This window comes from Rhea americana, unplaced genomic scaffold, assembly GCF_003343005.1.
Source record: "Rhea americana isolate MKP2758 unplaced genomic scaffold, rheAme1 scaffold_0, whole genome shotgun sequence".
Taxonomy (NCBI): Eukaryota; Metazoa; Chordata; class Aves; order Rheiformes; family Rheidae; genus Rhea; species Rhea americana.
In genome coordinates, this window is record NW_028185037.1 from 1,009,705 (window position 1) to 1,025,310 (window position 15,606).

General features: G+C 42.3%; 1 protein-coding gene across 1 annotated transcript in view; it reads left to right on the top strand.

The window, feature by feature from the left end:
• Positions 1-14,560, top strand: part of NIPAL2 (NIPA like domain containing 2) — a 52,589-nt gene extending 38,029 nt beyond the window's left edge. The window contains exons 6-11 of the mRNA XM_085299282.1: positions 3,777-3,873; positions 8,033-8,168; positions 10,582-10,670; positions 12,382-12,445; positions 13,782-13,876; positions 14,228-14,560. Of these exons, the coding sequence (XP_085155408.1) occupies positions 3,777-3,873; positions 8,033-8,168; positions 10,582-10,670; positions 12,382-12,445; positions 13,782-13,876; positions 14,228-14,322 (576 nt within the window). The 3' untranslated portion in view covers positions 14,323-14,560. The remainder of the gene's footprint in view (positions 1-3,776; positions 3,874-8,032; positions 8,169-10,581; positions 10,671-12,381; positions 12,446-13,781; positions 13,877-14,227) is intronic.
• Positions 14,561-15,606: the final 1,046 nt, after the last annotated feature.

A 15,606-nucleotide genomic window follows, 5' to 3' on the forward strand; every position in this document is an offset into this window, starting at 1 on the left:
GTTAAATGACAGACATCAAAAGCAAGCATCAGCTTTCTCTGCAGGTGTGTCCTCAGGACTGCCTGCCCTATAGGAGCACCACCACTGCTCTTACAGGCTTCCCAAGGAGGCCCCAGCCAAGCATGCAGACCTGCCTGCCTCTTCCAGAGCCTGTTGTCAGGGWCTCCTTTATGTTCCTTTGACAGTTTTTCTTGGCTGCTTACATTCAGAAGCAGGTTTTCTTGGTGGGTTGTTTGCTCTTAAGCAGAGAGAGACCACAGTGGAGTTTGGTGGTACCTCTTGCAAGAGAAGAGCTGATGACAGGGTGAAGTCTGATGGAGGGCTGATGCACAGAGCCCGCAGCRGTAACATGGTTCAGTTGAGGCTGGTGGTGCTCAATGGTCCCTTCTGCTCTTGGAGATCACGGCAACATGCCAGAGCATGCAGCGTGCTGGAGGTGGCATGAGACAGCATTTCGGCAGATCCAGCAGTGCCCTGGATGAGTTTCTCTGGGCCTGTTTTGTAGAAGATTATTCTTGTCTAGTTTGAAATCTAAGTGACCAGGTAGACGATGGTGCTTCCCTTTACGTGCTGTGATGGGATCTGTTAAGAATGTCCAGGTGACATAAAACAGGTTGATACCTGAAATACAGCTGCTGCATCCAGTAGGGCTGTCTCACAGGTTTATGCACACGGAGTGCAGTCTCTGTCCTGCTCTGTGACAACTGCTTAGGGGGTCTGGGAGAGGTGATGGGTATTTGAGTCACATGGCGGGGGAGTAGGTCCCACAGTGCTCTGTCACCCAGTGCTATGGCCCTGGTGCCAGCCTTGTATGCCCATCCTCAGCTGGTGCATCTTGGAAGAGGATACCTGTGAAACCTCTGGATTTCTTTCTTAACCTAGGCACTTGTCCATACAGGGAATATTTATTTAGCACAGTTTTCTTCCCTTCTGTTAGCAACTGATCACTGTCAAAATAGCAACTGAAGCAATTTGAAGTCTGTTGTAGCTATAGACTGATAATCCCCTCTAACCCTAAAATGTGTTTGCCAGTGGTATGAACACAAAGCTGCTACCTTTATTTCTCCTCTCCTTGAGTTCCCTCAAGACACTGCTGTAGTTTTCCATGGGGAAGCCAGAATGGCATCACAAGTGTGCAGCTCCTAATATGATTCCTACCTTGTTTCCTAATTTAGACATGCCCACTGTTACAATGTTGAATAAACCTGGGGAAGCTGGTGAAGGTACTTTGTGCAAGACTGGAGCAAAAGCCTCTTTCATATCCTATGGTGTCCCAGCTTTCACCTCTGGGTGCAAGCATGGTGGGAAGGGAAGTCATTATGAAAGGAGATGAGATCAACACTCCRAAACAGACTGTAAAGATCATTAGTCCAGAAATGCATTCGTTTAACTAACAGCAAAATGGTTTTTATATATGGCATGTTTACAGAAAATAGTATGCTTTTTAAAAATATTGTTATCATTGCTTTCTTTGTTGTTGTTTTTTTCGAGAAATGTGATATAAAAGCCAAATTTGTGTTATCAATAATATTCTGAGATGCAGTTGCTTTTTGGCTGTCTTTGGGAGCAAAGGATAATTATGAAGGTAAATCAAAAATTAATTAATGCATAACTATGTTCTGCTAATATTTTTGAACACTACTAAATTGGAGGATCATTAATATGGCAGAGAAATTTAGTAGCTGACTGTAACAGATAACTGCTTTCTTGGTATGCTCCTTCTCCAAAATGAGAAATTGGCTATGTTGCATTATATAACCACTGCTGCTGACTTTTCAGTGGTTTCTTTTGAAATTTTATCAGCTCAACACACAGATCTTTTTGATTCTGCTGCCTTACGGCTATTGTTTTTCTAAGAGTGGAGTGGCATTAAAAAACATGTAATAGTTACATGGTGACGGAACCAAAGAGGGAGAAATAAAATTTTTCTAGGACTTGTTTCTTTAGTAAAAAATTGAGAACAACCAGTTTCAGTAATGAGTTCAATCTCCTTTTCTGTCTTCTTTATTTTCCTCATTCAATTATATCCTGACATGCACAGCCTCTAAAGCTATTGGGCTTCTGAGCATCTCACAGCACAGAGATCCCCATCATACCCATTTCCTACAGCTTCCTGGGCTTCATGAAAGCTTCTTTAGCTTTGGCAATTGTTGTTTTCTGTGGGTATAAGGGGGTTTGAGCTACTGCCTTATGCCCTAGGTAGGAGGGAGAATATCTGTGTTTTCAAGATGCTGAGGATGTAGACGCCCAGAGCTGGTTGGCAGGTACCAGTTGAGGTGGGAGGGAGCGTGAGGGCAGAAGTCCAGCGGATTTTGCAGGAGGTCAGTCAGCTGCCTCCCTGCCCTCGTGGCTCTGGCCATGATTGGGTCCCCATTCCAGATACCTGGACTTTCCACAGTTGTATGTGACACTCGCAGGATGAGACCCGAGAGGACGCACAGAAGTCATCACATGTACAGGCCAWCATCCAGAGTCATACGGAGGAGAAGGAGGAGGCCATGATCTTTCTGTCMTGTGCAGATAGGTTGTCCTCAGTCTCTGCCTGCAGCTGGAGCAGTGTTGCTGTGGCGTGCCCTTGCCCCCTCGGCTTCCCACTTCCCAGGCATCACTGGCAAAAGTCACCTCAGCCACAGCTACAGGGGTAAGCATGGAAAGCARCCACAGAGCCACAGTCGTAGAGCCATGGCTGCACTGCCTGAGTACCCACCTTGTCCTGGTCTTCATCAGGAGGGCTTTGAGGACCACAGCAGGACTCTGGTAGGATGCAGGCTGGAGACCTGCCTTCCTCCCTCTCAGTCACCTCTTTAGGTAAAATGAGAGTACAGTGAATACAGCAGATGGGCTGCTGTCTGCCAGCCTGGCAGACTTTGTCGCTCCCTGGCACCATCTCACTTGTCTGCTTTTTCCGCCCAGAGCAGGGTCTAGTGGTGACTTCCATAGCTGGTAATAGCAGGGAGCATCTGCTGAGCTACCACACTGGCAAAAAGCAAGTTACTAAGGGAATCTGCAAGGAGACATATTAATAGCAATTCAGTATATTTGACTGTCAGTCATTGAACTGTCAGATGTTATTGAGGAAGCAAATTTGGACTGTGTACAGTGTAAGTAAAGCTGCATCAGCAACTGCAGATGTCCTGCAGCACGGTCTGCTAGCGTGTCACTGAGCTTTTCCAGGTACTCTTCTGACAGGTAGGCTGTGATTTGAGAACCACCATATGAAATAAATGTTTTTCCCTGTACTATGTGTGGCAGCAGGTTTGAACAAAAAAACAGCGTTAAAGATTTTTTTGGTTAGGGCCAGGGAGAAGGACAAAGAGAGGGGCAAAAAGTGAGCTTGCATGTCACAGGGGTGGGCACTAGAAGAACCACCGCTAGGAGAGACAGCCATTCCTCCAGGTAAGTGCTTCCTTCTGTAGGGATTGTAAATACAGAGTTTCTGTAATAATTATTTCTAGCAAACATGGGTAACTTTGCTGTCACATGAAAAAAGTCTTCTTAATGCTACCAGTGAGAAAATAGATGAGCAAAAATAAACAGTAAAGAAAGAATAAATGCTTAAAGTTAACTTTCTCTACAACACAAAAGATATATGAGAACAATTGTTTGATAACTCAGGTGATTGGTGATAAGGTTACTTTTTAGTCAAAGAAGCTTAACAGAGTAATTCTCCTTTGAACTCTTAGAGCAGAGTAGATGAACATGACATCTCAAAGACTTTGAATGAAGTATTTATTATGCAATTAAACAGCTCTAACTTTCTTCCTTTTTACTTCCAGATTTTAGAAATAATCATATTCTGCATTCTCCTCTATTTTTACAAAAGAAAGGCTGTGAAGCACATTGTGGTTTTGTTAATGATGGTAGCGCTACTAGGTAAGAACTTATTATTCACTTTAATTGATAATTCCTTGCTTGATAATTCCTTGTCACTCTTGCCTGCTAGTTCAGATCAGGGCCATTTTCAAAGTTGTGTGCTGAAGGAGAATCCTTAAAACAATTATATGATTTTACTGTGGCCCCTTTTTGAAGAGAAAAGCCAATTATCAAACATTGTTTCTATGCTTATTGCTAGGACTGTTTCCTTTTACAGATCTTCTTAAATGAGTATGCTGTTGAAGCCTTTTAAAATAACACTTTATGTTTAGATCCTAGGATTGAAGATTACTGAGTCTGTTTGATATGCTGTTTGGAAAGCAGGCTAGCTGTGAAAATCAGTACTTTAAAACAGAGCAACTGAAGACTCTGTAAAGATATGCAGTGCTACAGTGTGACTGTCTAGAAACTTTTCCTTGAATTACCTATGCCTGTCTGCATATGCAACTTCTTGTGCTTCACCATCTTTTCAGAGGCATAACAAGAATTCAGTGGGCTAATGAAGCTTGTGTTGCTGTCAGAAAATAATCAATATCTAGAGAAACAAGGAAGATCATTTTCTCAGGCAGCTTCAAATAAAGTCAGATTTGAAGCAATTTTGAAAAAAGGCAGGAGGTTGTCTGTAAAGTTCTACTGCTTGCAGGTATATATTAAGAATTTGTTACCATTCCACATCTTTTGCCATCTTTGTCATCTCAGTTCTCCACAGAAACCCTCATGGGACACCATCTTTCTCTGACTGAGATGAAAGAGGCTGAAACTGTGCCACTGAAATCAATCTAATTTCCGTTGAGTACGGTGGGTACATGTATCAGCTTGCAAAGACTTACAAAACATGTTTATGATGGAGCTGGTCAGAAACATTTTGATAAAACAGAGCTTCAGTGGAATTTGCTAGTTTCACAATTTGGATTTAATTGAATGTGAAAAAMCCCTCATAGATTTGTTAGTTGGACTCCACCAGATGCTTGCCGTGTTTCTTATCCAGCTGATAAGCTCAGACTTTCATATCTAYCATTTCAGGACAGTTCAACCACTTAAATTCCTTGGTGTCAGGGTCTGTTAGCTTTTAGAGATTTCCATACTCTCCACATGAGAAAGAGATTTAAGAGTCCCCAGAATCTTGTGTCTAAGTGTTTGACTGCTCTTGGTTTGCAGGAGAGTGTAGGATGTGCAAGTTCAACCAAGTCTCAAATCCTCATGTGGAGCTTTGAGAGAGCTCACCTGAACTGGTCCCAGACGGTGGCTCTGCCACCAGGAGCAGGAAAAGCTGAGTGCTCCTGAGAAATTCCAGGCTTCTTACTGTAAGGTGGAAAGCCTAGAGATGCCGGGATGGGTTTCCACTCCTAACTGCTGCACTTCTGGGCAGACTCACTGTGAGGGCTGCATTGGTCTACAGTAGACCCACAGTCTGAGGGAGCTCAGCAGTCTGGCTGCACAGGCTGGGCTGCGAGTTTCGCCATGGAGCCTGGATATCCTTCGTGGCAGAGAGATGTGTGGGGTGCTCCAAACCCTTGGATTCCCCAGCAGGAACTAACAGTATTTGGTGGTCTTCTTGAAATCAACCAAAAAGCCACAATTTCAGTTAGTGGCTGCTGAGGTTTTGGTGAGCATATGCAGCTTCAGCAATAATGTGTSATTATTTCTGCTCTATTAAAAAAGACACAAACAAATAAATTCTGCTTCACAGGAACTTTTGAAATATTGACATCTCCCTTGAGCAGGAAATACAGAACTGTGGCTGGCTCCAGTTCCTGCAGCTGTCCTGGTGCCTGGCAGCCCCCCACAAAATACCTTTAGTCCTCTATTTGGTCTCTGACCCTTCTGCTGAGCAAAGTCTTGGGGAGCTTTGCTGGTTCACCAGGGCTGAGAGAAGGCCCAGCAGCTTTGCTCTCCACCATCTAACATATTAACAGCCCTCAAAGGTCCATGGCTACATGACCAGTGGCCAAGGTTTGGGGGCTCTGTGCAGAAAATTCTCTGTGACAGCTTGTGGAGGAGAATTTCTGCCTTTTCTAATATCTGCACTGATAAGTTCCTGGAAGAGAGTTCATACAGATATAAATGAAATGTAGAAAAGCTTTTCTAAAAAGGATGCAATCTTTGTGTTTCAGTGGATACAATAAMATCTATTTTCATTATAAAGAAAATATGGAAATGATCATAAAAATCTGTAAACATTTTGCTTTGTACAAACCTGCAAGTTGATTTTGTGAGAATTATTTTACCTTGTGTATATATTGGGARTTATCATAAATTTCAAGGAAAAAAATCAGATTAAAGTGGGATTTTTGAGTTTCCTGCTCTAATAGCTGGACAGTGACATCATTTGTCACATGTGCTTGGGGAGGTAATTTCATCAGAGGTAGCAAAACCATTTCCTAGGTTTCAAAAACTATGCTTTCTTTTCTGATCTGTTAAAATTGTAGGGGACGGAAACTGCCCTATCATCAGAAACAATTCTTCTGAAATCTTTGTGCTCAGCTGGACAATTCAAAATACCAGTTTTTACTTGTAATTATTATTTTAAGATAATAATTCCACTATCTTACACTGCAACTCTCAGTCATTATAGGCCACTTGTTGGGTTTTGAGGGTATATTTTGGCTTTTCTCATATCATTAGCATCACCACAGCTCAGAATTTGGCATACTCTGCTCACTTTGAGGACTGTTCTGTTGAACAACTCCACCTATTTCAATTATGGCACAAGAAGTGAAATGCTGACGATGAGCAAAGGTTGTCATTAAAGCAGTATTTCATGACTGTGAACAGGATCCTCGCGAGGTGCACGTAGTTCTTAAACTCCCTCTGAACTTTTCGAACAACTACAAGAAAAATGCTTGGAATCAAATCCCCAGACCTGAATCCTTCCTTCTTACCCCACATTTCTCCCATTCCTCTTTGAAAATGCAGATCTCCTTGCCAATCTGAATTTTGCATCTGTATTAGGATGAATCAGAAAACTGAGATCGAACAACACTCCTAAGCTCTGGAAGAAGGTGGATCCCAGCTGAGGGATTTTGTTCCTGATGATTAATTACCTTTCTTTTAAGGTCATCTCTACACTCTSACTCCTCTTATTTTTACTTTGTTTTGAATTTGTTACATTTTACTTGAGTAATTACAATCTACTTAGATTAGATTCAACATACGAAGAGCACACTCCAAAAGGAAATCTAGTTGAACTAGATTCATAGTTGAACTGTCAGCCTCTTTTCTAAATGATGTGTGTTGCAAGACTTCTCTGGACTGGTAACATACATGAAAATCTTTGCCTGCTGTCTTTTAAACAAGACTGCTTTTTGATGATGGAATAACAATAGCTAAATGGATTGAAAATGCACTCTTAAATATTCTGTTTGTTAGCTAAACCCAGTTGTGATTTGAAGAGCCTGGCCCCTGGGAAGATGCAGACCCCTATGTTAGTTGCCTTGACTATGTTTATAGCTCATGGGGGGAGATGGTGCCTTGTGATGGGACCGAAAGGCTCAACTCTGCCGGCTTTCACCAGCTCCTTGCTCAGCAAAGAAATCCTGAGGATGAAGGGTTGTTTTAAACCTTTAGGGTGCTCACATGGAGGCTGCTAAGGAGATGTCCAGCRGCTTTGAGCAGATAATGAGATGCCTCTGTCCCTCTCCTGAATAATACAAAATGGGCTCCAAATTAGCAGCTGGGGCTAAATAAAGCCTGTCTGGAAGGCGTAGAGACTGCGTTCCCATTCAGCCTGATAGTTCAGTGTCTAGGGCATATGTCCAAAAGTGGGAAATGGATTCAGCTCTTTCCTCAGCCTAAGTTCAGCCTCTCTCATACACAAACATACCCACAGAGTCCTACCTTGCAGGATTTTATGAAATAGACTCCAACCTGAAAATGGRGAAATCCTGGATAGATGTAGGGTTGCAGACCTCAATGCCAAAAGAACTTCAAAGCAAAACAATAAAGTATGCACAGAGTTAATGTCACTCTGAGCTTAGGCAGCAGCATAGCAAGGGTTTATAAATTCATGTGTTTTGGTTTAGGTATTGAAACTCTACTTCGGTCTCTTTTCAGATGAGAGAGTCCTTTGGATGTGACCTGGCACATCATCCTCCCTCGCTGATGCTCCAAGGCACTTGCTGTGGATGCTGCCCTGCTAATTTCTCCCTTTCTCTTTCAGCATCCCTGACAGTCATTGCTGTAAAGGCTGTGGCCGGCATGATAACATGCTCTGTGAAGGGTAAAATGCAGCTTACTTATCCTGTTTTCTATATCATGTGCATTTTAATGGCAGCTACTTGTGCTTTCCAAGTCAAGTAAGTTTCTACTAATCTACTGACCTTCGTACCCATTTATCTGTCAGTTTTGTTCTGTACTGCTATTGACTCTAGATATAAATTACAGTTAAATGCAATAAATTCCTAGCAGAGTCTTGACAGATGCATGAATTGTCTGCAGTTGATTATATAGTTTATTTAGACTTTTATTTCTCAGTTTGTAATTGATTAATTAYACAAGGTGCTACCTGCTTTCATTATCAACTCATTTTGCCAAATTCAATTTTAGTTTTGCCGTAAGTTTTGAACTTACTAAAAGAAACTTATGTTCCTGTTGCTTTTTGCAGATACTTTTAAAGATCTTCATTGCTAAATAATCAAATGGCCATATATACCCTCACTGCACACCTCTTTTTCCTGGCTTATGTCACACATCAGGCTGAAGAAGAGAGTTTACCCCTAGTTTCTCCCCATTTCTTTTAAATGCCCATTGAGCTTTGTTACCCTTGGCTCTTTAGGAAACAGTTAACTTTTGGTGAGCAGGGTTTTCCYTGCTGGCCTCTAGCCTGCTAAGTGATTGTTTCATGCTGCCTTTGCAGATTGCTGCGGGTGGCAGCATGGTAAAATATTGCTTGCAGCTGAACGGAGAGTCCGTTCCCTTCATGCCGGTCCCTCTGCTTCAGGTGCTGATAGCATCATTCAGTAATCTCATCTAGACTGCTCCAGTGTGAGTCTGAGTGTTTACTTGCATGATTATTTTCCGGTAAAAGAGCCAACCCAGCTTTCTCGTGGCAGGACATATCATTCCCATGTGGACTCAGGAAGTCCATGCGTTATTATGCAGTGACTCTCCATGGCTGACTCAGGAACTCCCTTGYAAGAGATTAGAGTGATTTACATCCAGCTTGTCTTCACTGGAAGAACAGCTCAGGCCATTTAAAATAGGAAATAAAAGTTTAGTAAATAGGAAGCTCCCAAATTAACCTCTCCTTCTTGCCAGGTTTTCTTTTCTTTCTTTCTTTTGCTGGGTCAGAATTAGAACAGAAGTGAGATGTGCCTGTTTCATTCCCTGGGCTCAGTGTCTCCTCCTCTCTTCTCCTCTCTTCCTCTCTTTTCCATTGGCCACATTTTCTATAGGAGATAGTGCTTTCAGTCTAGATTTTTCACTTAAACTTTTTTTCTCTCTTGTTTTATCTAACTGTCATGTGTTAGCTCAGAATAGCCTGTTCTGCAACATCCTCCCGGATTCAATGCTGGGCCTTAGTATCACTGTTTTAGTCCCTGTGACCAAGTTTGTTGCAAATGGGAGAAAATAATGAGGTGTTTTCAATGACTTCAAAATCCTGACTATCCTGTGGATATGTAGGATTTCTTTATTTTTAAAGCACCATGGAGACTGTTCAACAGTCGCTAAAATAACCATGCAATTACTTTAATGGCTAAAACAGATCCAAGCTTGGATTTTTACTGTTCACATATATTGTACCAGTGAAGCATTTAAACATGGTTCTTTTTATAGGTTTTGAATACATTCTGCAGTCTCTTGATTTTTCTCTTTCTGTTTGAAATACATTGTTAGTATAACACAGTATCTGCTCGTGCATCCCAGGGTTCACRCTCATGATTCATCACCTTATGGGGAGAGCTGATAGCACAGTTTTCTTTACAATTGGGTTCATTTGCTTTTTTYATCAGTTGATGCAGACCTCGAGGGCTGCTCCATGACCTGCTCACCAACATCTTGGTCCTGCGGGTTCATGTGCAGTGTATCATTGTGTGGTCCTGCATCTTGCTGAGATCCTGGTGAGGTTTTGTGTTGCCTTTCTGAGAAGCACAACACAGATCTTCTAGCTCAGGGATCACAGGCTTGGAGTCACCTTTCTGGACTCTCCTGGCAAGACAGAGTATGACCCACATAAGCTGGGGTGTGATGGCATGGATAAACATACAAATGTATATTTTAACTGAGTAGAGCCGCAGCAGCAAAGAGGCAGCAATGTGGACTTCAGCAAAGTRGAACTGTTCCTACATTGACTCACATGCTTAACCATGCTGGAAATACACCCTTACATGACCTGTTTAAATTAGAGCAACTTGYTTGCAAGCCACACAGCTTCCAAGAACTGATGCAGACCAAAGGCAGTGACACCCTAGTATCCTTTTCCTTATCTGTGGCAAGCAACATTTTTCCTGTGGGGTGTCAGTGGGGACTTTCAAATGGCAGCCAATGGCTAGAGGAATCTCCTCCAATCTTCTGGCTGTGTCCTATTTGTACTCTGCAGAGCCGAACCCAGCAGGCAAATTCAATAGTTACCATTTGTCCACAGGGCTTTTTGGTATTGTGGTAATAAACAGTCAGACTTATTATTAAACTTACATTAAATTGCATAGACTTTCTTGAAGTGGAAAGAACTTCCTGTAGCTACGAGGTGCAGTAAGTCTTGTCTTCCAGGTTCTTGAATCAAGCAATGGAGCTGTACGAAGTGACAGCAGTTGTGCCTGTTAATTTTGCATTCTCCACAGCCAGTGCCATCATTTCAGGTTTGTTTCTGGCCTTCTGTCTCTACAGAATGATTTTCTAAGGATCAAGCTTGAATTACCACCTTTGATAGGAACACAAACCAGTCATGTTTGTTTCCACCAGAAGAACTTTTTCTTATTTGACAGGTGTTTAAGTTCTGAAAATGAGCAAGTTCATAACCTTTGAAGCAAAATAAAAACAATCAAATTCTAGCTTTTGATATGTAGAGTTTACTGTGCCTTGCTGGCTTACTGGAAATACCTGCATTTGTCCTAGCCTCATCTTGACATCCAGTAAATGCATTCACCATGTGCACACCAGCCTCTCCATATCCAAACTGGTAGGGTAATTTTAACAGCCTGGCAAACTACTCAAATTACAACCAGCTGTGTTTCATAGTAGTTAGTGTATATTCAGTTTCAGAAGGCGGAATTCTAGTTTAAGTGAAGGAAATAAAATGACTCTGAAGACCTTTTAAGCATTTAACATTTTATTCTGGGTGAGAACTTTGAACTCAGTGTTGTTAAAGAGCGACTGCAGATCTTGGAAACGGTGCACAGTGTAAGAACATGAGCAGGGAGGAGGACTAAGATGCTGTATCAGCAATGAGCCGAAATGATCCTGTTGTTATAACATTTATGACTCATTTTAACACACACTAGGGGCTTTCCTGTCATTGCTGTGCAGGAGTTTCTCATGCAGAGCTGCCATTAATGAGAAGGGGAGTTAGCTTCATGCACAGATTGCCTCAGCACCTGTGTTAGAGGAGACCTACACTTTGTGACTGARAGGAGACTTTGGCCAAGAGGGGGTTGCATTCTTGTGACCATATGGAGAATTTGGCCTTGTGCCTCCTAAAAAGATCAAGTACCTATTCAGGAACAGCTTAATAGCTTTGAGACTGGATACACATGCATTTGCACCAGGTTAGTTAAACCAGCATAGGGCTCAGAAGAACGAGCTCTGCTGAATCTTGCTGGGGTACTTGCAGAAGGTACCTTCTTTAGTGATTCCCCCATCCCTAGTTGCAGCCTTTGAAGATAATTCACCCTTCATTTGCTCCAGTTCACACTCCAATATTTCTAAGCAAAACTATGCTCCTCAGTGGTTTAAAGCTCACACATTTGGCTGTGAATTGGGGCAGCTGAGATCCAGATATGCATCTGGTTCTGTCACCACCACTGCAGAAGTGCTAATTCCTAGAGAAGGGGTGACCAGAAAGAGTTAGTGATCTTTTCAGCCAAAAAGATTTGGCAAACTTGTCTGCTGGAGCCTTTAACTCAGTATAAATATCAGGGACACTGCTAGTTATCTAAAACCTGTTCCTAATTGGCGTTAAGATGGCCTGTTGGAGTGGCTTAACTAAATCCGTGAAAAAACTGTTAGCTGTACTGGTATGACTCTGCTTGTGAATAAGACCTTGAGTCTGACCTGCATAAAAATTGTGTTGCTGACAATGCAAAAGATACCTGCATCTGTGCAGTTAATAACAGCAAGCGCTCCAACTTGATAAACTAAATCTTCTCCAGTTCCATACAGTATCCTGAGAAAGCCTACAAAACAGAATATGGACAGATAACGTGAACCCCCTCATAATGTGTATTAATACCATATTTGGGATTTTTTTTTTGCTCCATTTGAGCATGACACTGCTCCTGACCCTCCCAGCTGTAATTCATATCACTTGGAATCCAGTCAAGATCTGCAATTCTTGTTTCTGTCACATTCCAGGGGTCATATTTTATCAGGAATTCCAAAGTGCAGCTTTGCTGAGCGTGTTCATGTTTCTGTTCGGGTAAGTGTATCGGCTGAAAATCTGCACTAAAGCTTGTATTGAAACAACATTGCTTTGTGGAGTGCCTTCTTTTCTCAGTAAGAAGAAACCCGTCTTGTTATTAAAGTATTATGGAATAGCCATTACAGTAGGATAAAAAACATTAAAGGAAAGATTAATATCAGTGCTTTGGGGGTTTGGAGGTCTGTTTTTGAATCCAAATATGTAAAAATGTGAGACACTTATGAACTACTAATCCCACGATGGAATGAAAAACTAGCAGCATGTGTTCCTCCTGCAGGAAGGACAGATCGCTGCTCTCCTCCAAAGATCATATTATAGAGGAGACTTTTATGACTGCGAGAAATATCCTTCCATGTTACCTTCCACTTGCATGCCCGGCTGTTCTCTGCTACCATTAGCTGTGGGCAAATACATGAGTTGCTTGCCTGCAAGGCAGTACTATAACACTTCTCCCCCATCTCCTTGTGCTCAGGAAGACATGGCACGCCTGTTGAAAAGTTCAGAGCATGCTAAGAAGCTGCTAACAGTAAATGTTTGAAGAAATGCAGCCGAAGTTCCAAGCAAGAGCAGAAATCTTGTAATGGCCGCCAACATAGTAACAGTTCAGGGGACAGGGAAAAGTTATTTGATAGTGGGTATGTGATAGCTAAATGCATCTCCCCAAAGTCTTGGTCATGTATCTTCTCACTGTTGTCAAATAAATGGGACTGACAACTACAGACATCTTCTTCCCCTGCTGTCAGACTGCAGTAGATGCACAGAACTGCTATGTTTTTTGACCGCAATAAAAGCAACAGAAAATGGAGATGAGCAAATTCAATCCATGTATCTGGCAGGCTGGAAGTAGTGACTGTGTGTCCAACATAGAGCGCACAGATTTATCCAAGCATAGCAGTTKCTCATTGCTCCTGGCTTACAGCTTGCCCTTGAGACACACAGTCAAATGAGAAAAACAACAGAGATACTGACTGTCTATAATGAGACCGAGTTGCTAATGAGATGGGAAATGTAAAACGCTAGTTCAGACTCTCTGTGAAGATGTGCTCAAGGATTCAAATGTTGCGGTCTCACGCTCACAGACATTTGGTTCCTATGTCATGGAAAGTGTAATTCTGTTTGCAGAGCCCTTGGTACTGATAGTAAAGCTTCAGGAGGCAAAAACTAGACTGATAGGGAGCCTGATCTGAATTATAGAGCTGCAGGAACCAAAGTTTCTTTACTTAAAAGCTGAGYAGCTCAGGTTTGGAAGTCCTTGAAAAAGAAATATGGAAAGAAATCCTCATCTCACATGCAATTAKTGTCCCTGATTATACTATGTCACTGTTTTTTGCAGGTGTCTCCTTTCTTTCCTTGGTGTATTTTTAATTACAAGAAATAGAAAAGAGGAACATTTACAAATTCCTTATATTGACTGTGGACATATTCCTGGTAAGTAGAGGTCTTTTTTTTTTTTTTTTTTTTTTTTTTTTTTTTTTTTTTTTCCTGTCTCTCTGTTTAAAAATGCGATATCAGATAATGGGATGACCTGGCAGAGTTGAGTCAGGAATCTTCTCTAATCATATTTAATACATACACTGTTCCCTTAATTTCTATTCTTGTTCCCAAAAGATTTTTCAAAGAATTTTTCAGACTTTTTCCAAGCYATTGTTACAACTAGTCAAGCGAAAACAATGATTATTGGAACAAAGAATGTTTAAAAGATGTATTGGTGAGGCATTTGTTTTATTAAAATTTTTCATAGAGTTGTTGTTTTTCCATGCCCTCACCCCCATTCCTTAGGACAAAAAGTGACAGGCAAWGTACAGCCAGATTCTCACCGTTTGTGCTATGGCACTTTGAGGAACAAAGATGACTTGGGGAAACCTCAAAGCTGAAAGAGGAGAAAGCCCCTTACTCTCCAGTTAACAGGAAGAACACCACTGGAACAAGGACCAGGAGCACCTCTTCGTTGGGCATATTCAAGCATCTACAGTATTCCTGTATGTTGATGTGTCATAGTGTTATTTAATCCTACTTAATTCATCCCGTCTGTCCCAAGTGCGTTACGAAGATAAAGGAAGCTTTAAGAAGAATTAAATAAGATTTAACGAAACGGAACATGCTCCTGCCATAAATGCCTCTTAGTGATGATTCGGTGCTATTTTTAGTTTTAATTGCCTAGAAATGCAAATGGGCATATAACAGGATTTTTTAAATTTGCTTTTGAAAACCCCCAGATATGCATAGATGCTTGAAGACAAAAATGGGAAATTATGAAGATTTCCTTAAGTGACTTAAGGTTTTTTGCTGTGTGTCYAATACTTTTAAAAACTTCATCCTTTCTGTTTAGCAGTCAGTAACGGCGTGCACCTATGCAGCGTACACCAACACGGCTGCACAATGTATTCCAGTTTACGTGCCGYGGGGAAGTCCTGCTTCATCAGGCTCATTTCCTTTTCTTCGAGGCAATGCAGAGCAGCGTGCGAAGGGGGAAGGACGAGCGCGTTCACCACGAACGTAGGCGCCCGCGCCGGGAGGTGCCTTAGCCAAGGACGCACGCCCCGGCTGGCCTGCAGGAACCAGGCAGGGCGCTCGGGACCAGGGCTCAGCACTAGCCTTGACGCCTCGGACAAAATCCCGCTTTTTGACTGGGCTTAGCCAGCAGTCCTGGGCGCAGGCCAGGWGCGGGGTGCGTTTTGTTTCAGCAGGGGACGCCGAATTGACACCTCCGTGCTCTGCAAGCAATTACTTCATTTGAAAGTAAGCGCGGCAGAAGAGCAGCGAGGTGGTTTGGTTGCAAACGCTACGGAGCACCCGCAGAACTGCGGTTCTTCCTCAGCGCCCGTGTCCCGACAGCAGGCCTCCGGGCATTGTGAATTTGCTTTTTGACTTGGATCTTTTCCAGCTGGCACAGGACAAGATTCAGCGTCTGCACCTTACCAGCTGCCCGGTCACGGCCTTCCTCTCCCCTCTTGCAGTTTAAGGGAAGCAGAAGTTCAAGTTTCTAAAGCTTAAAGTGAAAAATGCAGAGTTTTTTGGTATGCTTTCTCCAGGGAATAAAGGCATGCCTCCATCTTTCTTTTGCAGCTCAGATTTAAGCCACTTTCTAATTCTCAAGTGAAAGTGTGTGCTYAAGATGGAAACGGAAGGCTTACAGTTTTTCTATGACCTAGCAAATG